This window comes from Ochotona princeps, chromosome 17 (assembly GCF_030435755.1).
Source record: "Ochotona princeps isolate mOchPri1 chromosome 17, mOchPri1.hap1, whole genome shotgun sequence".
Taxonomy (NCBI): domain Eukaryota; kingdom Metazoa; phylum Chordata; class Mammalia; order Lagomorpha; family Ochotonidae; genus Ochotona; species Ochotona princeps.
The window spans coordinates 54032359-54053483 of NC_080848.1; the positions used below are offsets into that span (position 1 = coordinate 54032359).

The 21125-nt window shown below is 59.8% G+C and overlaps 4 protein-coding genes across 10 annotated transcripts; all 4 read right to left on the minus strand.

Moving 5' to 3' along the window:
- Window positions 1–49: 49 nt before the first annotated feature.
- Window positions 50–4022, minus strand: SLC16A13 (solute carrier family 16 member 13). Its single transcript, XM_004594916.2, has 4 exons — window positions 2838–4022; window positions 2563–2706; window positions 1032–1769; window positions 50–379 (listed from the first exon to the last, which is right to left on the minus strand). Exons 1-4 carry the CDS (start codon window positions 3034–3036, stop codon window positions 171–173), a joined length of 1290 nt encoding a protein of 429 aa, XP_004594973.2. The 5' UTR covers window positions 3037–4022; the 3' UTR covers window positions 50–170.
- Window positions 4023–7105: 3083 nt separating this feature from the next.
- BCL6B (BCL6B transcription repressor) lies at window positions 7106–11177 on the minus strand. Of its 2 annotated transcripts, XM_004594831.2 has the most exons (9): window positions 11044–11177; window positions 10409–10599; window positions 10016–10237; window positions 9537–9890; window positions 9154–9278; window positions 7957–8121; window positions 7740–7870; window positions 7519–7656; window positions 7106–7243 (listed from the first exon to the last, which is right to left on the minus strand). In XM_004594831.2, exons 2-9 carry the CDS (start codon window positions 10585–10587, stop codon window positions 7127–7129), a joined length of 1431 nt encoding a protein of 476 aa, XP_004594888.2. In that variant the 5' UTR covers window positions 10588–10599; window positions 11044–11177; the 3' UTR covers window positions 7106–7126. The 2 variants fall into 2 exon arrangements, with proteins under 2 accessions (XP_004594888.2, XP_058531548.1); XM_058675565.1 differs by lacking the exon at window positions 11044–11177 and having other exon boundaries at window positions 10409–10682.
- A 5280-nt stretch (window positions 11178–16457) lies between these two features.
- On the minus strand, window positions 16458–18658 carry C17H17orf49 (chromosome 17 C17orf49 homolog). Of its 3 annotated transcripts, none has more exons than XM_058675440.1 (6): window positions 18502–18658; window positions 18235–18329; window positions 17714–17815; window positions 17072–17262; window positions 16764–16868; window positions 16458–16542 (listed from the first exon to the last, which is right to left on the minus strand). In XM_058675440.1, the coding sequence occupies exons 1-6, from the start codon at window positions 18520–18522 to the stop codon at window positions 16538–16540; spliced, it is 519 nt and encodes a 172-aa protein (XP_058531423.1). In that variant the 5' UTR covers window positions 18523–18658; the 3' UTR covers window positions 16458–16537. The 3 variants fall into 3 exon arrangements, with proteins under 3 accessions (XP_058531423.1, XP_058531421.1, XP_058531424.1); XM_058675438.1 differs by having other exon boundaries at window positions 16458–16546; XM_058675441.1 differs by lacking the exon at window positions 17714–17815 and having other exon boundaries at window positions 16458–16546.
- Window positions 18659–18789: 131 nt separating this feature from the next.
- Window positions 18790–20615, minus strand: RNASEK (ribonuclease K). Of its 4 annotated transcripts, none has more exons than XM_058675443.1 (4): window positions 20449–20615; window positions 19710–19786; window positions 19433–19565; window positions 18790–18834 (listed from the first exon to the last, which is right to left on the minus strand). In XM_058675443.1, the coding sequence occupies exons 1-4, from the start codon at window positions 20524–20526 to the stop codon at window positions 18805–18807; spliced, it is 318 nt and encodes a 105-aa protein (XP_058531426.1). In that variant the 5' UTR covers window positions 20527–20615; the 3' UTR covers window positions 18790–18804. The 4 variants fall into 4 exon arrangements, with proteins under 4 accessions (XP_058531426.1, XP_058531427.1, XP_058531425.1 ...); XM_058675444.1 differs by lacking the exon at window positions 18790–18834 and adding an exon at window positions 19059–19103; XM_058675442.1 differs by lacking the exon at window positions 18790–18834 and adding an exon at window positions 19274–19318.
- Between the last annotated feature and the right edge of the window lie 510 nt (window positions 20616–21125).

The following is a 21125-nucleotide window of genomic DNA, read 5'->3' on the forward strand; positions in this document are numbered from 1 at the left end:
GAACATCCCCTGCCGGAGGGTCTCACACACTTGGCAGGAGTCAGGGGCTGCCTGGGTGGGGGCGGCTCTGGCAGATGAAGGCACTATGGCTGTGTGGCTGTGCAGACTGAGCAGGAGTTGGCCGGTCACCCGGGGCAGGCTTTCTGGACCTGTCAGCCTCTTTGCCGAGCTCAGGCATCTCCCGGGCCCTCTTCCTCAGGAAGGGGGCCTTTGCTGTCCAGGGCCTCTGTGACTGGGGCTTGGGGGGACCCGGAGGTGGGTGCTGGGGAGCAGGGGAAGAAGTGAGGCAGGGTGAGGAGAACCGAGCTCCCTGCCAGCAGGAAGGCCCCAGCCACCACAAAAGAAGCCGTGTAGTTGCCAGTCACATCTCGGAGGTAGCCTGGGTTCAAGAGAAGACGACAGGAGGGTGAGCTGTTGGCGGGGGACTGATGGCTTGGGTGCATTGTGGGGCAGAGGGAAGACTCCAGGTGCGCCTGGCTCATCTCAGGGACCCTGGTCTCAGCCACTGTCCCATCTTAGACAAGGACCTCGGGACCAGCCCATGAGAGTTCACACGAAGTCAGGCATTCCTGCGGGTTCCTTGCAGGCTACCCTGGGCTTTTCTACACCTTCAGTTAATAGTTAAGAGGTCAGGGTTTCAGGTCTGAAGGTCCCTGTGTTAAGATCCCAGAGAACTTTGACCAAATGGTAAAGATACTCAGCGGGCCAAAAGAAATGGAAGACACTGGAATGTGTGCCTGACTAGGTGTAGCAGGGTTCTCTGAAAGCCCAAGCTGGAGGCATCCCAGCCAGGGTTCCTCATCTCTCTTGGTCATTCCACTCACACCTCTCTGGAGTTCTCAGGGTCACGGACCCACTTCGGGGTGGCAGTGCTCGGTCATGCTGGGAGCAGGCTCTACTGACATCAGGAAGCCATGCTAATCCTTCCCCCACCCCAATGCCCACCAACCAGAATGAGAAGAGCTCCTTCCCCATCCCACCCAGCCCCAGGTGTGTGACCTGGCAGCCCTGGTCACCCACAAACCCCTTACCTGACAGAGGAGCCCCCAGCAGCCCCCCGATGCTCTCCACCATCTGCACCAGTCCCAGGCCACAGTAAATCCTTGCAGTCCCCACCAGTTCAGGCAGCACGGAGAAGGCCACGGGGGTCAGGGCCCCTGAGGTGAAGCCATAGGCCACAGCCAGGATGACGAGGGCCGTGGAGGCCCGGGCCACAGGGAACAGGGCCAGGGACACCCCAGTGAGGGTACTCCAAAGCATGAGAAGTCGTGCCACGGGTCCCGGGACTGCATCTCCCAGCCACCCTGAGGCCACACGCCCCACAAGGTCAGCGATGGCAGCCACTGAGAGCAAGAAGGCAGCAGGCAGTGGGTCCCAGCCTAGGTCCTGGAGGTGAGCCACCAGATGGACATAGGGGATGAAGTAGCCGGTGTTGATCAGGGTGAGGGCCACCGTGTACCGCAGGAAGGGGCCTTCGTGGAGAAGCGAGGTGAGCTGGGCCCCAGGGCCGCCCACGGCAGGGTCCTCAGCCAGGGACAGGGGTCGCAGGAGAGCTCCACAGGCCACCAGGTGAAAGGACAGGGCGGACACCAGCAGTAGCGCTCCCCGCCAGGCGTAGTAGCTGATCAGCCACTGGAAAAGCGGAGCAAAAGCAAACGAGGAGAGGCCCACACCGGTCAGGGCCAGCCCTGTGGCCAGGGATCGTCGGCGAGAGAAGTAACGGGACAGGCAGGCCAGGGTTGGAGTGAAGCTCAAGGCCCAGCCAGAGCCTGAAAAGAAAAGAAAAGATAGGGGATAGGGACTTGGGGGTCAGCCAACGCTGCCCAGTGCAGAAAGGAGCCTTGGCCACGGATTGCTGAGACTGGTTTTGACCCTTACTGACGGTGTGCCTCTGCCTCCCTCTCCGCAGACAGGGGTTAATACATTCCGTGGGCTTGCAGAGGCTTAGAGGGAATGACTGCCAGGTAACCAAGACAGAACTTTGGAGTTGAACCTGGGCTGTCCCACTGCCGGCTGTGTGACCCTCAAGTTTGGAGTTGCATAAGCTTTGAGGGCCTTTCTTTCTCTGAGTAGCACAGGGATATCTGTTTCACAGCCACACCGCCCAGCATGGTTTAATTGTCACTTCTTCCTTTCGCAAGCCACTCACACTAGTCTTGGGTTTGCATGGGGGTGCTTCAGGCAGTTCACAGAAACACAGAAAAAAATATTTAAAATATTTAATTTCACAGAAAAAAATATTTAAATTGATGCACAAGTTTCTGCTTTTTGGTGCTAAAATACATTTGTCTTTTAATTCAATATTTCGCAAGGGTTCAGCAGTTGAGACACACATGTCCACCACAGCCTGGGAGCTCAATGTTGGGTCTCCCACGTGGCTGATAGGAACCCAGAGCTGAACCATCAGCTGCCCCTTCCCAAGTGCAATGCTAAGCAGCTGGAGGGACTCTCCCCACCCCATTTCCCTACCACGAATGTCTGAGGAATTCCCTTCAGGGCGCAGGTGCAAGCCCGGGCTCCCTCTGCCTCAAAGACACTCCCAACCTGGGCCCCGGGTCTCACCTGAGAGCAGCCCGATGCTCAGGTACAGATGGGTTAAAGAGGTAGCAAAGGAAGCCAGCAGCATCCCAAAAGTGGCCAGGACACCCCCAGTCATCACCACCGGCCGAGGCCCGAACTTGGTGCTCAGGGCACTGCCTACTGGACCTGGGGAAGGGGAAGGAGTTTGGCGAAGTCTTGGGCGTCCTCTCCGTCCCCCTTGCCCTTGCCTCGTCGGGGAGTCCCCATTCCACAACCTCCCCCGAGAGTCGCAGGGCCTAGGGGCAAAGGGCACTCACTGCCAAACTGCTGCACGGCGATGCCAATGGAGGCGATCCAGGAGACGCGCGCCGCCTGCTCCTCAAACGCCGCCACAAACTCCACGAAGAAGACCCCGAAGGAGCGGAGCACCCCGAACACCAGCGCCGACTGGAAGAACGCCGACAGCACCACCATCCAGCCCCAGCCCCCATCGGGGGGCTCGGCCCTGCGCGCCATCGGGCTGGCCAGTCCGGGGCTGTCAGATGTTGTTGCAAAGCCTCTGCCAGCAGCCGCGCTCAGGTCGCCCTGACCCTGCCCGGCGGACGAGGCTGGGCCACCTGGGCGCCTGCGCTTTTCCCCTAGAGGGGCGGTCTAGGAGGGCAACCTGGGGCCCGCAGCGCCCGGAGGCGTGGCCCCGCCGGCCTGCCGCTGTGCGCCGGGGCCCAGGCTGGAGCGATCCGGGCGGACCTCCGCGTTCAGCTGGCTGCCGGCGCGGGGTTGGGATGCCGGGGGCGTGCCCGTCTCCTTGTGCATTATCGGTTTGATCCTCGAAGATACCAGCATACCAGCACCTGGCCAAGCCGGCCAACATCCAGGTCCACGGCTGGCCAATGCGCACGCGGGACACGCGAGCCGGGGGCGGAGTCGGAGCTGCAGGGCGGGACTCGCCGCTTTGTGCTGGAGCCAGACCCGAAGTGGGGCGCATGCGTAAGAAGGGGCGTCAGGAAGCAGGCTAGGTAGGGGGGTCCACGTGATCTGAGGATTCACTGGAGGGCGCAGAAGCAAGTCCTCACTTGCTCATGCAGGGGGTTCAGGAGTTGCCAGGCTGGCTGGATGGAGGCGACGCTACTAACGCAGGGCCAGGCGGGGTGGGGGTGTCCGAGGCCACCAACACAGAAGCCACCCACCCCATACCCCGCATCTAGACGCTCAGATCCCTGAAGCCGAGGGGCATGGGCCTGCTCCTCTCGCCCCCGGCGTCCGTTTCTGCCATCGGAACCTGTTCAAGCCCCTTTTGTTCCCGCTGATAGGAATCCTGCTGGCCATGGAAACCAAAAATAACCGCGAAAGGAAGGGCGGCTGTGAGCTCACGTGGGCTCCCACCCGTGCTGCTGCGACCTACCCCTTCCTGCCTGGGCCTGGAGCCTTGCCCGCTAGTCGCCACCACTTCCCAGCTACAGTTTTTGATCTGCTGATGGGAAAAAGGGGAAAGCCATGACGCTGGCCTCCCTAACTCGGTGGTGGTGCCCATGGGCTTAACTTCCCATTGCTGCCTTAGAAGTCAAGCTCCCAGGGCCGCTGTCCGTAGCCAGACCGGTGGGGGCAAGGGAGCCGAGGCAACAATGGGGGTGAACATTTGGAGCCTGTAATTTCATATGTGGGAAATGGAAATAGCCATACCCAACTTTCTCTCTGTTTCACGCATAGATTTAAAACCTTGGCTGCTGGGGAAAGCTGTAGACATTGCCATGACCACCCAGCTGTGTTTACTCGCTCCGTCCAGCCTTGGCTTCATCACTTATTAACCTGGTCAAGGCACCGAATCTCAGCCCTGGGCTTCCCCATCAGAGGACGAGGGATAACAGCCCCTGCTCCTTAGGGCTGCCGTGGGTGTGTTTATGTGTGTTCAGTTGGCAAAATGAGTGAATTCAAATGCTTACTTCAGCAGGAGATTAATGTCATCTCATAGAGCAGGAGGTATGTCATATTAGCTGGTTTTATCTTCTTCAACAGGGTATAAGCTGACATAGAAGGTTTTTAGTTTAGGTTTCTGTTTTGTTTGGAAATCTACTTTGGGCCATGGGTCTTAGAAGATTAAGAAAGACAGAGCCAGGCGCAGAACGTCGGGAAGGAGTGCACAGACCGGTGCTAACTGGCTTTTTCTTTCTTTTACAATTGAAGAAGTTCAGGCCCCAAAGGTAGGAGCTGTCAGAATTAGCAGTCCCTGCTGGGCAGCACAGAACTGCACACCCAAGACAGCGGCAGCAAAAGGGAGAGGGTGGAGTTGACATGTTGGGTCTAGCCCACCCCCACCTCCTATCCATTCCCCTTGGTTTGGGTGGCAAGAAAGAGGTATCCCAAGCATTAAGCCCCCCACATTTCCCTCCCAGGGTCTTGTTAGAACTTCTGGCTTTCCAGTTTCTTCCTGCCACCTCCACGTATCAGGCAGGAAGTGACTTCAGAGCGGCAGGATGCAGGTGCCTCCGGAGCGGCACCATGAAGTCACGGGTTCCTACACAATGAGCCGGAAGGCCAGGGCAGGGCAGAGAGGCACAAGGACTGTGTGAGAGGTCTGGTGGGAGGACAGTGAGACGGACACAGAGTCCGAGGCATCCTCCAGGAGAGCAGGACCCTCGGTCCCCCGAATCTCCCCTCAAGCAAGAGCCTGGGACACGGCAGGTGGCATAGCGAGGCTTCTTTATTCCAAGGATCTGATTTTTTTTTTTTCTTTTTTCAAAATCTCACATCTCCGCTTTCAGGCGCTCTCTCCCTCCCCACCCAGTCAGCTTCCTCCTCACATTTCCCCTCTGCCTTCCTCCCTCCTTGCATTCTGTCATGGGCTGGTGAGAAGAGAGAAGGAAGAGAGAAGTAGCTTTCTCACAGTCCTCCAGCAGCCGACCTGGAGAAATTTCTACCCCCCAAATTCAAAAGTGCTTCTGACTCTCCCACCCGTGTCCTAGCATCAACAAGGCCCCAGGGCGACGGGACAAAGCTGTAAATCCAAGGTCTCAGAGCCTTATCCAACTTTCCAGGCACTCCACCCAGCCAGGAGACAACCCCACTCCTAACTTTCTACCTACTTGGCCTACCCCCCAAAAACGACAATCCTCAGTCCACTTCTTGTTCCTAACCTGGAAACTGTCAACTAGAAAGCGCCTTTGACCCACCAACTAATGCTTTCCGTTTCTAATCCCTACAATAATCCCACAACCAACAGCGAATGGAACTCGGCCCCTTTTCCTCTTCTCACGGAAGGCACTGGTGCAATCACTTGTCCCAGACAGGAATGCAGGGATGGGTCGCAGACCCAGCTTATCTCTGGTGAGAAACAGATCAAGCACCTGTGGCTTCAGGAGGCAAAGAAAGTTCTGGAACTTGGACACTTGCCAGAAGATGTCCAGAAACCCAATAAACGATGAAGGGGCTCGTTTCAGGCAGAGAACCCCGAGAAACACAGACTCAGTTGCTTTTGCAGTAGAAGATGGTTCCCCTAATGAAGGCGAGAGTTGTGTGATTCTCCCCAGAGCTGAACGTTCACAGAGAACAGGAAGAATCAGGGAAGCATTCACATCGTGTTAGGGAGTTTTTGATCTCTCCCAAGGAGGAATCAACTCAGGCTAAGAACAGGTGCCAGTGGGAAGATGCTAGACTCGCCTGTAGTCTTCGGTGAGTTCTATCATGAGAGGAATAAAGAAAGACCCCACGTGGCCAGGTGAATGAATGGGGCCACCCCGCAGGACAGACTCCCACCTCCGCTCGGTGCCACAGACTTCAGTCCCGACTGAAGCGGGGCATCTCCTAGCTCCGTTTTGCACACCCCCAGAGAGGTTCTTAAAAACCTTTGAAGAACGGGGGTGGGGTGGGGAATCTACATACATTTCTAGCCTGCTAGAAAACCTACAACATCAGGAGAACAAGGAGGGTTCCTGACCCAATTCCACAATCCCACATGTTCCCCAGGGCTGCCCTCAAACAAGTCAAGGTTCCAGACCCAGCACAGGAAGGACAGGACCCAGAGAACCCGTTTTCTCTGTTTAAAACAAACCAACAGGAACAAGGACAAGTCTCAGGGTAACAGTTCCAACCGTAACACAGCCACGCAGGCCACAGGACACATTGCCAAGTGCTATTGATCTCTGCCAGCAGAGCTGTGACCGATTCTTCTGCGTTGAGGTCACTTTGGGTCACACTTGTGGAAGAGGGGACTGGGAAATGCCATACAGTGGAGGCCTCAGTGCACCCAGGGGCCTCAATAAATTATATGTACAGAGACACTACATGTGGTAGGGGCTGGGGCTGGAGCTGCAGCAGGAGGGCAGCTTCCTGCAGGAAACCAGACCCCCAGGCTCTCACTCCCATCACCCCAGCCCCTGCCTAGACAATCTGCATTGTGGGGAAGAGGTTTTGACCAGCAAAACAGAGGCAGATCTCACCAGGGTCTACCCCTCCTGCTCTCCCCAGCAAGAAATGGAAAGTGGCAGTAGTTTCTCATGCTGGAGTGGCCCTGCACACTCCCTGCCTTACCCTCCCATGCCTGAGCATGTAGCTTTGCAGACCCTTAGAAAGCTAGTGTGTGGGGGGGGGCGGGGTGTGGGCCTGCACTCCACTAGGGCCCCCCCAGAATGTGGTAGTGCACTTTGGTGTTGGTGGTAGCGCCATGTCTCTGGCGCAGGTGCAGCCGCAGTTGACTCTTGTGCCGGAAATGCAGGCCGCAGGGGTCACACTGTGGAAGGACATCTGGGTCAGTCCCACCTCAAACATATCACCACCTTTTTTTAGTTGGTCCTCATTTCCTCCCACGGCTTTAGACCTTACCAGGAGTCCCTCCTATCCAGAGAAAATAGCGCCCAGCCCAGGAGATGTACCTTGTACCAAACCTACCCCACACCTCCTCTTTTTCTCCCAGATAGCTAGGATCTGCAAGGTGTTCTGTCTCGTAGCCCCACCCCTAGATGAAAGCCATGCAAATCCAGGTCCAAGGCCTCCCAGGGTACCCACGTGGTAAGGCTTCTCTCCCGTGTGGATGCGAACGTGGCTCTTGAGCGTCTGCAGGTGGCGGAAGCGGGTCCCGCAGGTGGGGCACGGGTAAGGCTTCTCCCCAGTGTGGATGAGCACATGCGCGCGCAGATGCGCTACCTGGAAGGGGAAGAGACTTCAGACCGCGCCTGCTCCCGGGGCGGGATCCATGCCTGTCCTCTAGCGCCCGCAGGCCTGCGCACCTGCACGAAACGCGAGCCGCACGTCTCACACTTGTAGGGCTTCTCTCCGGAGTGGATGCGGCTGTGTGTCTTCAGGTTGGCCGGCCGGTTAAAGCGAGCTCCGCAGATGGAGCAGCGGTAGGGCTTCTCCCCTGAAGGCGCGGAAGGAAGGAACCGCGCTCAAGGACTTGGTCCCCTCCGAGCTGCGGAATGTGACCCAGGACGCGTTTCCCCTCACCTGTGTGCACCGTGCGGTGGCTGGCCAGGTTGCCCTTGTAGCGGAAGGCAGACCGGCAGAGTTGACATTTGTAGGGCTTGTCTTCCTCCCCAGGAGCTGAGGGGTCCAGCCCCGATGAACACCCAGGGACAGCCTCACAGTTCTGGCAGCTGAAAAAATCACTTCCTGGGAGGGGCATGGGTGGGGAGCGTCACTGTTATTGTGTGCACAGCTTCCTGGCACTACCCAGCAGCAGCTTTGCTGTGGGCACAATTTAATGTAAAGATTTCTGGAAGCTCTGTGTGACCCTCCCAAGACTACATGGTGGGTACACTGGGCCCGAGAGCTGATTCCACATCTGTCTGCCTCTAGGGTGTCTCCCCAAATTCCTTCAGCCCCCCTTGCTGAATGAGGGCTTCTGTTTCTGTTTCCTCTCTGACCCTGGTCTGGGTGGACAGCATGCCAGAGCGGCCCTGCCAAGCCCCTGGGCTGACCACTCAGCCCCAGATGAGAGGGACCAGAGAGCCCCAATCTTTGCACCCAGGGAGCTTAAAAGCACGCTGGTGCCGGGGCATGCGGCGGATTCAGCTGCCACCTGATGCCAGCATCCCTTACTGGAGCACTGGTTAGACTCCCCAAGCTGATCCCGCTTCCGATCCAGCTCCCTTGTTGATGTGCCTGGGAAATCAGCAGAGGAAGGCCACCCACAGGGGAGACCCAGATGGCGTTCCAAGGCTTCTGGTTTGGGCCTGGCCCAGCCAAGGCCATTTTGCAGCCATTTGAGCAGTGAACAAGCTGATGGAAGATCTCTGTCTCTCTGTCATTTGTCTCCCAAATAAATTATATATAAACAACACATGTTGGTGCTTGCACCCCACTTGCAGGTATTCTGATCTGGGGGAGGGGGGAGCAAAGGAGATTTAAAAGCTTCCCACATGATTCTAATTTGCAGTAGAGTTTGAGAATCATTGGAAGAGGCCATTTGGCCCAAATCGGCCTTTAGCAGCCACAGGGGGAAAAAGGGTGTGTGTGTGTGTGTGTGTGTGTGTGTGTGTGTGTGTGTGTGTGTGTGTGTGTGTGTGTGTGTGTGTGTGTGTGTGTGTGTGTGTGTGTGTGTGTGTGTGTGTGTGTGTGTGTGTGTGTGTGTGTGTGTGTGTGTGTGTGTGTGTGTGTGTGTGTGTGTGTGTGTGTGTGTGTGTGTGTGTGTGTGTGTCTTACCTGGTGGTGGGCGAGTCCGCTCAGAGGGTGATCCAGTGGTCTCTAGAGTCCGAGGAGTGAGGAGTCGGGGGATATTGACCGGTGCCCCGCACTTGAACTGGGCAGCGGCAGCAGACAGAGACAGCCTAGGCAGATGGGCAAGGCCCAGGGAGAAGGGTTAGGGGGAGATTAGAGGGACAGGGCTGTTCCCTGGGAGAACTTGGAGTCCAGGCCATATTCTGGAAGTGAACCCATGCTGACCATGAACTGTTGGTCTACTGTCTGACCATGAACTGTTGGTCTACTGTCTGACCAACTTCTAGGGGTGGGTTGGGGTCTCTGAGAGCTGCCCAGGCTTGAAGCTCTTGCCTCCCAGCTATGACAGGCCCGGATTCTGTATCTACCTGCTCTGGGAACCAGGAACAGAGCCTTCCTCGCTGCTGCTGCTGCTGTTGCTGGAGGCCTCGTCTCCACTGGGGAGCCTGGCTTGGGAACCAGGTTGACCAGAACTCCTCTCTCCCACCAGGCTGCCTGCTTGGGAGGTCTGGGAGTTGAGCACAATGAACTTGTACTTCTTCCAGTTGCAGGCTTTGGGGTCAGGGCTGGCTGGACTTGGGGGACCTTGGCTGCAGCTGCGGGATTCAGTGGGAGGGTCTGGGTGCCCTTCTGAGCGCCTGGGGCTGCCTGGTGGAGGAGCCGTTGGTGGCGTGGGGGGTTCTGTCACGAGGGGCTGCAGAGAGATGCCCAGAGGTTCATAGCTGGAGAAAAACGGGGTGAATATGAGTGGACTTTGGGATGCAGAGACATCCCTTCAGTGCCACCTCACCAGTTGGGAACACCTGGCTGGTATGAGCGGGGAGCAGGGTGCAGGGGTGTCTCTCACCTGGTCTGGATGAAGCGGTGGCATGCTTGGACCACATGTTCCATCTGCAGGTAGGTGGCCGCCGCCAGGACGGCAGGTGCAGTGGCAGGAGAGAGACGCAGGCGAGAGGTGTACATGAAGTCCAGCAGAGGTGCGAAGCCTCGCGCTTCTGGGCCTCCAGGCAGGGAGAGCACCTCCACCCCAATTCCGGCTCGGCCTCGGAAGATTGAATAGAAGAAGCCACTACACAGGAGGACAGAGAAGTCAGGTTAGGGACTCAGCTCCCTGCTATTCCTGTGCCCCCAATTCTGGAACACTGTCTGGGGTTTTTCTTGGGAAGCTGGCATCCTATTCTGTCACTAGGGCCCTGCTGCTCTGCCGCTGTCCTACCCTTCCCCTTCCTTGCCCTCGAACCTGCAGGCGATCAGAACGGCCTTGTGTGCCCGCAGGGGTTGCCCGCCAACCAGCAGCGTGACATCCGTGAGGATCCCGCGCAGGCGCAGTTCATTCAGGTTGCCAAGCACGTCGGAGGGATGGCGAGTGAACTCCCGGACGTAGCCCAGCGCGCCCTCGGGAGCTGCAGGCGATCCCATAGTGACGCTGGCCTGCATGGGAAAGGGCTGCGGGATGCAGGCCACCCACGAGACGCCTTCCTGCCTCCCCATCCCCACCCCAGGTGCAGCCGGGGCCTCTGTTCCCTACTCCCACCCCGGCCCACACCTCTTGGCGGATTCATCCTGTGCGTTCCTCCTGTGGAGGTTCCTGCACTGAGCCGTCGATGGCGCGTGGGGGATGCGTCGGGCAACCTCCTTTGTCCGCCCCGTCGCTAGTGTCTAACTTCTCTGCAACCCCGATCTTCAAGTGTGGGAGCTAAAGGGCCCCCACACCCAGTCTCAGCTCTCCACCGCTACGCCCCACACCACCCAGGTCTGCTCCTCTTGTCTAGTCCTCGACCCGGCCCTAGCACATTGCGCGCACCAGGCAGTGCCATCACTCAACCCCGCGGGGCCTGGGACCCTGGGACCCTGGGACCCAGCGGTGTCTCTTACCCCTGGCCTGCAGGGGCTCCGGCTTCTTTCCTCGAGGGGGCGGGGTCTCTCTGCGCTCCGGGCCTCGGGCCCTTTATCTGGCCGGGATGGCGGGGGCGGGGGTAGAGGTGGGGTGAACGCCTGGGTCCGTATCCTTCCTTCCTCCCGCGCGCCCCAGATGGCGAGCCCAGGGCGGGGTCTCTGTCGCCAGGGCGGGACCCGACACACGCAGGGCGGTTGTCACCTAGTGGGTCTCAGGGTCACTGAACGTGGACTCGAGGGTGTAGATCGTGGAACTGGGGAGGGGTGTCCAGGTTGACCTCAGCCGTCGTGGCGGGGGGTGGGTGGGAGGGGCGTGGACAGCAAAAACTGGTGGGAGGGCTTTGGAAGGGGGTGCCAGGAGCTTGTGACTAGGGGTGGCTGAGGGGAGTGAAGGTAGCCGAACATGCGCCCACCCCCTTCCGATGTGCCGTGTACAGGGAGAAGAGGGAGCGCACCAGGTTGGGGGTGAGGGCCGTTGTGGGGTCCCAGACTGTGGGAGGGTGTGGTGTGAGTGACAGCGGGGCCCACGGAGAGGGGGGCTGTGGCCAGGCGGGGGAGGGAGAGGGCGGATATGATTTCTAGTTGGTTTCCTTCCATTGTCCCTCGACCGGACGGCTCCACCAGCTGCTTCCCCTCGAGTTGGTGGGGAAAGCCCCGAGTGGGGGGTCGAGACCTAAGCGCCCTGTCTCTTGCTCCCGACTCGCTTCTGATTCTTTCTGGGGACCCCGAGGGACGGGCTCCGGCCCACAGCCCGCTCGCTCGCTCGCTCTCCCTAGTCCCAGCTCCCCGGACCACGGGCACCCCCGGTCGCCTGCGCTCCGAGGCTTGGCTGGACGCCGGGGTCCAGCGCGGCAAGTGGGCGAAGCTCGGCAGTGTCCGGCTTCTTCCACGAGGGGGCGGACGCGCACCAGCCTCGCCTCGCCCCGCCGTTTCCAGCCGGCAGGGGCAGTGCACAGAGCCGGGCCCCTCTGACTCCTGGAGGCCAGGGTCCTGGGCTGGAACAGAGTGGGGCTGAGTGAGGGACCCCACGGTGGGGTCGCTTTCCTTCCGGCTGAGGTTTCTACTGGAGGCGGGAAGTTGGGTGCCTACGGCCCGAGGGAGTGTGGGTGGGGCAGGGGTCGGGAGCAGGGGGTTTTCTTGGTTGGGGGCAGGTTTTTAGTAGGTTTCATCAATGAAACAGTTGGGCAGGGGAAAGGGAAAGAAATGGGAAATAGAAGATGGACAGAGGGCAGCCCCTGGTCGGGGGAGGTGGGTCCTGAGGAGATATCCTGTCCACTGGGCAGAAGTGTCTTGGGTGGCCCCAGGGAGTGGGCTGAGCTGCGTGTCCAGGTGGGGCCCCCCTTTCAGATCCGAGTGTAGGGAAGAACAACAGGTGGGCACTGGCGGGTAGGGAGTGGGGTGGTGAGATGGCTTTGGCGTGTGAGGGTGACTGTGGTTGCTGCCCAGTTTGGGGGGGCAGTTCCACTGAGGTGCCCCCTTTGGTAGCAGCATGGGTTGCTCTCTGATTCCTTGTGGGGTGCTTGTATATCATGGGGTGTCGACCTGTGGGACTCCTTACAGGATCTGGGGACTGAGTCAGCCCCTGAGGATTTCTGGTAGGTTTGAGTAAGGGTGGGGCTGTTTTCAAAGCTCCCTTTAATTCTGGGGGTTCTGAAGCCCACAAGTGGGGGACAGTGCCCATTCTCTGTCAACTTGGAACTCTCAGGAAAGCCAGAGCGCTCCTGCAGATTTTTGGGTGCCATGTGTTTTGGGGTGTCACCTAAGTTTCAGGCTCAGATGAGGTTGTCAGGAACATGAACTTCACTCTGGAGGATTTTGATCTGAAGTGGAACACGGGCGGACGCTAGGAGCACCGGTGGGTTTTTGTGATTGGGGTACAGGAAGTGGGGGCACAAAGTCCTATATTTGAGTCTCCTGGAAACATCCTTTTCAGGGGGGTCGCTACCCTTGTGTATGCATGGTCAACCATGTAGTTTTCTTGGGCAGAAACAAGGTGAGGACCCTGAGAGGGGGACAGTGTTTTTGGGGTGCACTCTTTGGGTGCATTTGGTGAAGGTGAGGGAAGGATAAGGTGAGATTGGTTTGGCGATTCACTTAATTCAGAGTTGACTCTGGCTTGGGATATCTTTTGCTTATAGCTTTCTGCAGATTCTAGAAATGTCTTATGTTAGTGAACCCCCAAATAAGCCCAGGACTTGAAGGCAGAGATTTGAGAAGGGCACAGTGTCTCCCCCTAATTGCTACGTGCCCTGGATTGATTTGAGGCAGAAGAGATAGAATTAGAGTGTGAACCCATTTATTACAGACACGCACTTACTTTGGTTTGAGGGGAAGGTGGAGGAAAAGGGGGTGTCTTTCAGTGAAGTGGACACCTCTACCAGGGCAATGATGTTGGAACTGTGGCAAGGAGTGGTAGGGCGGGGTGCTCAGGAGGTGATTCTTGGCCCCTGATTTTCTAGGATCACAGTCCCAAACAGAAAGCAGATAGAAGTCTGGAGTGTGGGGAGATGGGGGTGGGGGAGGGGTTCCCAGCGGCAGCAGGGGCTCGAGGGTGAGGCAGGCCAGCTCTTCCCGTCTGGGTCCCTGCTCTTCTCTGCTCTCCTCCCCTCTCTCCCTCCCACCGCCCACCCCCCCAACCCAAGGAAAAAAAAAAAAACCTGCCTGTGCAACAGCAATGGCAGATTCCAATCCTTCAGGCTTTGCTAAACCACCGAGACCAGCCAGGGGGGAGGGGAGGGAGGAGCGGGCTCTCCTGCTTCCTCAAGACAGGGCAAACAGCCTGACCTCCTGGCCCCCAGCCCTCTGCAGAGTGCCCCTCGGTCTGGAAGCCAGGTGTCCTGGACCCCAGCCCCCGGACGGGGGGGCCTGGGGAGACGGGGAGGAGGAAGGAGGGAGTGACTTCCAAAATTGGCATCGGGACAGAGCAGGGCTGGCGGGAGGCAGGCAAAAGACAGAATTTTCCTGAGAAAACGGGGGTATCTAAGGACCCCAAATTTGGGGAGCTAGTCCAGGACTGTCCTCCCAACATCCTAGATTTTTTTGGGATTTTTTGGGGGCCCCGGGACCCCTCTAGATAGGGTGAGGAATGTAGTGTTGGGGGAATCTGACTGGGGCATTGCAGCTGCCTCTCCCGCCGAGTTGGAGACGGATGGGCTGGGACGGGTTTTGGGGGGGTGTCCCCAGTTCTGACTGGGAGTGGAGGAACCCCCCAGAGCTCTCTTGTGGGGGTCCCCCCTCCCCAAGGCACTCCCCAGTCCCCGAGCCAACCGAGAGGAAGGAGGCCAGCGATGCGACTGGGGCGACTCCTTTCTTCTGCACCCCAAATGTAAGGGATGCACCCCAATTTTTGCTCCTTTCAAAATAGGGAACCAGGATCTCAGGGGAGAGTAGCCGAGGTAAGTGGGGGAGGAAAGTGTCCCCTGTTTTCAGGAGAGACGTGGCGGTTGGGGGGAGGTTTGGAGGTGCGTGTTGGGGTGGGGTTGGCTTTGTCCGTTTGTGTATTGGGGGGAATGACCAAACAGGGTTTCTCTTGTACCCCTAAACAAAGCCCCCAAAATGGGAACTGAAGGCAGAGACCACAAAGCCCCCCAGTATCCCTCAGCTATTCTGATAGTGTCTGATTTCTTCTTTGCCCCCCCGAGGCTCTGCTGGGGGTGGGAGCTGGGGGCAACTGTGTGATTTAGGGGTTCTGGAGGGTGGAGTGAAGTGTAAGAAACTTTGACAGGGCTTGATGGCAGTCAGATAGGGGTCTTCGGGGAGGGATCTGGCATCTTTGGGGGCCTAAAAAAAAGATATCTTAGCTACACCATCTTAGATCTTTTTGATTGCTAAGAGTTTTGGGGGTGTGTCGGACGGGGGGCGGTAAAAGGTGGCATGGGATGTAAGATGGTAACTTTTGTGTTCTACAGGGGGGGTAATTTTGTTTTGCAGAAGGGATTTGAATCCTTGGAGTTTGCTTTTGGGGTGTGGGGGGGAGGTGCTTTTACAAAATCGAGTCATGGACAGGACAAAAAGGCTGAGTATAGGCCTGGGTGGGGGGTGGGGAGAGGCATGTTTGTCTGAGCTTGAACGTGGCTCTCTGGGGTGGGCCCGCCTGCCTGGGCCTGGTGCATGGGCTCATGGGTGGTGGTGTGAGGCTGAGCTTGGGTTCTGGGGGGTCATGGGCAGTTGCAACAGTCCCAGGGGCTGAGTACCTGGCTTCCTCTGCCCTCTCCCTGGGCCTTGCTGCTCCCCCTCGCCCCCTGGCCTCCATTTCCTGCTCAGGCCTCCATCTTGTGGCAGGCCCAGGGCCCAGGGCAACTTCCGGCCCCCCTCTCCCCACCGTGTTCCGGCCCTACCACCTCTGGCCTGCCAGCTCTCAAGCCTGGCTGTCCTGGACCTCTGGCTCTCCCTCACTTTCCTTTTGGGTTCTGACCCAGGGAGGGACGCAGCAAGCCCAGGGGCCCTGCCCAGCCTGAGTCCGGAGGCAGTGAGGTTGGCCGCCCCTTCCTCTAGTCAGGCCCACTTCCTCCGCCCTTGACCCCACCCAAGGGATCCCCTGAGTTCCCACCATGGGAAGATGGTTCCTCCTTCCCTGCAAGCCGGGCTGCCAGCTCCCTTTCGTCGAGGCACCTTCTCACCCCGTCCTTGGCTTTTCCCACCATTTCTGGGGGCCCTGTCCGTCTTTTAAGCCTTCGATCTCTCCCTGCTTGTGGTGGCGGCGGTGGCAGGGCGGCTGGGTGTAGGGGGTCTTCCCAGCACTGCCTTGAGATCTCGTCCTCTCAGCGCACCCCAGTCCTGCTCACGCCCCAGCAGCACACTGTGGTTTGTACGGCACTGTGGCCACGTCCAAACCACAGTGTGGTGTTCGAGCGAGGGTGGGGGAGGTCACCGTGGAAAAGAGACCCGAGGAACATCTGGGACCTGTGACGGGTTTCTGAGGGCCCGGTGTTGGTTGCGGTGGTGGGTGTCGGGAGCAGGGGGGTGGGTTGGGATGAAAGGATTTGGAGCAGGCCCAGGAAGTTTAGGAACTGCCTGCCGGAGGCCCCTGGAGGGAGCAAGCGTGCAACAAAGTGGAGTCTTTGTTGCCCACGCCCAGCTCCCCTGGCTCTAGCAGCACAGAAATATTGGCACCGGGAGGCCAGTCTGCCAATATTGGCTGTGCTGCTGCAGGTGGGGTGGCAAGAGCGACCTGGAGGGCTGAGGACATGGGAGGGAACAGAATGCGAGGCTGACAGCAATCAAGCCGAGAGGCACATCTTTATTGTGTTCTGTATATATATATATATATATAAACTGTCCATCAGATGGGGGGCGAGGGGCTAGAGGCTGGGCGGGCGGACAGCTCCCGGCAGCCTCTGCGTCCCGCCCGGGCAGGCCTTGCCCCGAGTCCTGGTCAGCAGTCCACAGGTGAAGGGTGAGGGGCCAGAGGTGGAAGGTCAGCAGGACAGTAAGGGAGCTTCGGCATAGGTCTGCGCACGGCCAGAGCCCAGGGTCAGGCTGTCTGGAACAGGAAGACAAATGCACCCAAGATGCAGCGGGCCGTGCTGCTGTTGAGGCAATGCCAGTCCCCTCACCCCCTGCCACATGAGCCCAGGGAGGGGCTCCTGCACAGGCCAGCACCCCACCCCCCACTGCCACCCGGGCCGGGGAGGGGCTCCTGCTCAGGCTGGAAACGTCCTCCCGCCCCTCATCTAGTGTGGGAGAACAGGGACACCTACCCTGGTGGAAGTTGAGTTTCTTGGCCGGAGGTGTTTCTCCCGGCCCTTCGATGTCCACCAGATCACTGTTGGCGTCCGAGTCGTTCAGGGTACTGAGGGGCACATCTGGGGGCAGGCGGCACATGCTTAGTTCTGGGTTCCCCTAACTGTCCCAGTTTTTGTGCTCACCTCCTTGGGCCCCACCCCACCCCGGCCCACCCATCCCCAGGCCCACGGCTCTTACAGAACCTTAGAGGGGTCCTTGTACCTGCCCCTCCCCGGGTGGACAATGTGTGTATTTTGGGGGACAGCAGATTCACAGCCCTCACCAGCCTTCTGTTTCTTTATGGGGGGAGCGCCGGCCTCGGGGACACTGCCACTGCTGGGTGGAGGGGCAGTCGGAGGAGGCGACAGCATGCCACAGGCCACTTTCTTGGGCCCCTTCTTGGGGGATTCTACTGGGAGGGCAATGCCAGAGTCTTCATAGACCTTGCGTTTCACCGTGGCCTTGATCTGAGCCCTGGAGAGCAGACAGGCAGGGTGGGAAAGCAGTGAGTGGCGCAGGGGCTGAAGGGCCAGGGCTGGGGAGCAGGAGCTTGGGGTCCACACCCTGTTTGTAGGCCTCTCCTCTTCTGGAAGCCTTAGGTGGGGCAAGGATGGGTAGGGATGTGGGTCCCCATCCTGAGTGCTTCCTGGGAGAGGTGTGGGGGTCGCACCATGGCCACTGGGTAAGGCCGGTGACACACAGGTACGCTGCGGCATGTAATAGGCTTTCTATCCCACACAATAATTGAGTCTCCCAGCTATCCTAAAATCAAACTTGTGGGAGGTCCCTCGGAACCACAGTGCTTTAGGAACTGCTAACCACGTGGCCATTCTTACAGTCGGCGCAGGAAGGGGCTTCGGAGGAGGGTGGGAGGAGGGGTGAGAAGACTGCCCACCCCCCCTTCTCTGCCGCCTCCCTCCCTCACACTGTCCGTTCCTTGATGACACAGCTGATGTGATTAAGGTCATCCCCAAATCGTTTGACAGCTGCCCTCAGCATCTCTATCTCGGTCTCCGTCCACTTGGCTCTGTCAGAAGGGGACAAGGGAGGGGAGAGAGCATGGGGAGAAGTGCCAGTCAGCAGGCTGCTGCTGCGTCCCATCTCCCAGCCTGCGGGGAGGGCGGGCCGGTCCCCTTCTGCCGACCCGGAGAGGGGTCCACTGTGAGGAAAAGAAAAGCTCACAGGACCCCCTCTCCTGCCAACTGCAGGGGACTGGGTCACCTCGGAACACTCCCTCTCTCCCATGAAACAGCTGCTGCTTCCGACCCATAGGTAGCCTTGCAAGGGGCGCCCCCCCCCCCCCCGCACCCTAAAACAACCTGGGGAGGGGTCGGATGGTCGGGGTTAGGGGTCCCAGCCCGTTCTGTCCTTCCCTCACTGGTCACGGATGAACACGGAGAAGCTAACGTGCGTCCCTTGTCCACGGCCCATCCCGCGCTCACGTACCCCGCGGGCGAGGAGTCGGCCACGGGATGCAGCTGCATCGTCAGCTCCCCGAGCTTCGTGAAGGCGGCGCCCGCCGCCGAGAAGATCTCCCCGACCTGGGGGCGGGCGGGACGGCATGACGGGGGGCCCCGGCGCCCACGCCCCCCGGCGCCCACGCCCCCGGGCCGCCAGCCCCGCGCGCGCCCCGCGGCCCCAGCCCCACCCCGGCGCGGCGGAAGCGCCGGCCCCGCGGCCGCCAGGGAGCGCTGTCCGCGACGGAGCTCGAACCTTGGTGGACGCTGACGTCATGGCCGCGCGCAGCTCCGCGGGGAGAGGCCGCCGCCGCCACGCGAGCCGGGACCACGGAGCGCCAGGCCGCCGCGCCGGCCGGGACCCCACGCAGGAAGTCCCGCCCTCCGCGCCGCGGATTGGCTCCCACGCGGCCGCGCCCGCCGCGGTCAAGGAGGCGAGCAGCGGGACGCCGCTTCACTTCCGGTGGGGCCCCATTCCACGCCGGGGCGGACTCGGGGCGCCCCGCACCCCCCGCGCGCAAACACCAGACCCGCGGCTGCAGGGGGAGGCCAGCTGTGTTTATTGGGGTACCGGACACCAGACCCGAGGCTGCAGGGGGGAGGCCAGCTGTGTTTATTGGGGTACCACACACCAGACCTGAGGCTGCAGGGGGGAGGCCAGCTGTGTTTATTGGGGTACCACACACCAGACCCGAGGCTGCAGGGGGGAGGCCAGCTGTGTTTATTGGGGTACCACACACCAGACGCGAGGCTGCAGGGGGGAGGCCAGCTGTGTTTATTGGGGTACCGGACACCAGACCCGCGGCTGCAGGGGGAGGCCAGCTGTGTTTATTGGGGTACCGGACACCAGACCCGCGGCTGCAGGGGGAGGCCAGCTGTGTTTATTGGGGTACCACACACCAGACCTGAGGCTGCAGGGGGGAGGCCAGCTGTGTTTATTGGGGTACCACACACCAGACGCGAGGCTGCAGGGGGGAGGCCAGCTGTGTTTATTGGGGTACTGGACACCAGACGCGAGGCTGCAGGGGGGAGGCCAGCTGTGTTTATTGGGGTACCGGACACCAGACGCGAGGCTGCAGGGGGGAGGCCAGCTGTGTTTATTGGGGTACCGGACAAGGCTGGAGGAAGCCGGGGAGGGTTTTATAAATACAGGGCCGGGGGTGGTGCGGAGGGTGCTCTCAGCGCACCATGTACTCCTTGCGCTTGTTGAGCCGGACTTGGCAGAAGGAGAACCCGCCCAGCAGCAGGTAGAGGCCGGCAGCGATGAAGCAGTTGTAGCTGACTTGCTCGTACAGGTTGTATATGTTCTGGGGGCCATTCCTGCAAGTGGACATGGAGCTCAGGCTTGCAGTCCGCCCTTGCTGCAATGCCCAGTTTGCAGAGTTGGAGAGCAGAGCACCCCACAAGTGCATGGCCTGAGCCTCCAGCTCCTCCCCCAGGCACCTGCCCCACTTGACCACTTACTCAAAATCTTTCTCCGTGAAGGGAACGTCCTCAATCAACACGGCGGAATGGACATTGAAAAATATCCCCAGCATTATCTTAAAAAAAAAAAAGAACGGATGAATAAATAAATATGGAGGGAATGGGTCGAGTGTTCAACCAGGCACCTGCCGCTCCATTCCTAAACTCCTCCCTCGGTCGCTAATATTGCCACAACACCTGGGCTCTTGGAATCAGCCAGAAGAAACTGGGCTGAGCGGGGAAGGGACGGCTGCTGCTGGATTCGGACTCACCCATCCGACAGGAACCCTGATGGTTCCCCCTCCGTCCCACCCCCGGGAGCGTCGTTGTCACGGGCAGGGCGGAAGATATGAGGGAGAACCGACACTTCTTCAAATGGGGCGTCCTGAGGATGGGGGAACCCCAGGTCTCCCCATGTCCCCCACTCCTGCCTCCCTTAGGACCCCATCCTAGCTCCCCATGTTCCCCACTCCTGCCTCCCTTGGGACCCCCAATCTCAGCTCCCCCATGTTCCCCACTTCTCCTGCCTCCCTTGGGACCCCCCATCCCAGCTCCCCCATGTCCCCCACTCCTGCCACCCTCAGGATCCCCCCACTCCAGTCTCCAGCCCTTTCGCCTCAGCTCCCCATAGCTCCGTTCTCAGCCATCCCCTGCAGCCTGCCTGGCCGCTCGTCCAGGGCCCGGAGTTTGCCAGCCTGCAGTCCTCCCCCCTCGGGTTCTCGCCAGCTCGTCCTCTCACCAACATGATCACTCCCCAGGCGCTGAGGACGATCCCGCAGGCGGCCAGCTTCGGCCCACAGCACAGGAGCGACGCCATGGAGGAGGGAGCAGGGCTCACCCCCGGGAGCGCGCCGAGCCGGGGAAGCGGGGAGGAGAAGCGCCGGGCGGACCAGCTGAGCTCCGGGGCGGCCGGGGGCGTGGCCTGCGGCCTCTACCATCGTCCTGTGGGGAGGACGGCCGGCGGCCGCTGGGCCCTTGGGGGTTCTCGTGGACTTAGGCCCCAAAAGGCTGTGTCTGAAACGCAGGCATCCCTTCTAGAAGCTCCTCTTGACTACTAACGCCGGCATGTCGCCAGAGTGAGAGGCTCGTGTCTTGGTGCTTCCCCCACGCCCTTGTCTGGAATGGAAGGCGCCGCCGCGCCGCGTGACCAGCTGGGGCAGTCAGGTGACAAGGGAGCCGCAGGAAGCAGGCCTAGGGAAGGGGTGGTTCCGCCCCAGCTCCTGGTCCCGTGGGCGCTGGGCTTTTAGGGTTAGAGCCTCGGAATCGTCTGGTTCTCTCCTGAGGTGCTTTAGTTTAGGGTCATATCCCGTGTAAGGGAAGTGGTGTGACAATATTTACTCTGGCTCTTGGGTCACTATTCCCGTGGGAGGGCATGAAAACTAGGACGGGGGCTGGGATGGCTAGACAGAGGCACTC

What these genes read in the sequence shown, in the direction of transcription:
- SLC16A13 (XM_004594916.2), bottom strand. Translation starts at nt 3,036, where the DNA reads ATGGCGCGCAGGGCCGAGCCCCCCGATGGGGGCTGGGGCTGGATGGTG. An exon ending in CGCCGTGCAGCAGTTTGGCA is followed by an intron (nt 2,707 to 2,837) that starts GTGAGTGCCCTT and finishes CCCCTTCCCCAG; the next exon opens with GTCCAGTAGGCAGTGCCCTG. An exon ending in GCTGGGGGCTCCTCTGTCAG is followed by an intron (nt 380 to 1,031) that starts GTAAGGGGTTTG and finishes TCTTGAACCCAG; the next exon opens with GCTACCTCCGAGATGTGACT.
- BCL6B (XM_058675565.1), bottom strand. Translation starts at nt 10,659, where the DNA reads ATGGGGAGGCAGGAAGGCGTCTCGTGGGTGGCCTGCATCCCGCAGCCC. An exon ending in GCCGTTCTGATCGCCTGCAG is followed by an intron (nt 10,238 to 10,408) that starts GTTCGAGGGCAA and finishes CCTCCTGTGTAG; the next exon opens with TGGCTTCTTCTATTCAATCT. An exon ending in GCGGACTCGCCCACCACCAG is followed by an intron (nt 8,122 to 9,153) that starts GTAAGACACACA and finishes TGCCCCTCCCAG; the next exon opens with GAAGTGATTTTTTCAGCTGC.
- RNASEK (XM_058675443.1), bottom strand. Translation starts at nt 20,526, where the DNA reads ATGGCGTCGCTCCTGTGCTGTGGGCCGAAGCTGGCCGCCTGCGGGATC. An exon ending in TTCACGGAGAAAGATTTTGA is followed by an intron (nt 19,566 to 19,709) that starts GTAAGTGGTCAA and finishes GTCCACTTGCAG; the next exon opens with GAATGGCCCCCAGAACATAT. An exon ending in ACAAGCGCAAGGAGTACATG is followed by an intron (nt 18,835 to 19,432) that starts GTGCGCTGAGAG and finishes TCCCCCCTGCAG; the next exon opens with CCTCGGGTCTGGTGTCCGGT.
- C17H17orf49 (XM_058675438.1), bottom strand. Translation starts at nt 18,522, where the DNA reads ATGACGTCAGCGTCCACCAAG. An exon ending in GCCGACTCCTCGCCCGCGGG is followed by an intron (nt 17,816 to 18,234) that starts GTACGTGAGCGC and finishes CCCTTCTGACAG; the next exon opens with AGCCAAGTGGACGGAGACCG. An exon ending in GTCATCAAGGAACGGACAGT is followed by an intron (nt 17,263 to 17,713) that starts GTGAGGGAGGGA and finishes TCTGCTCTCCAG; the next exon opens with GGCTCAGATCAAGGCCACGG.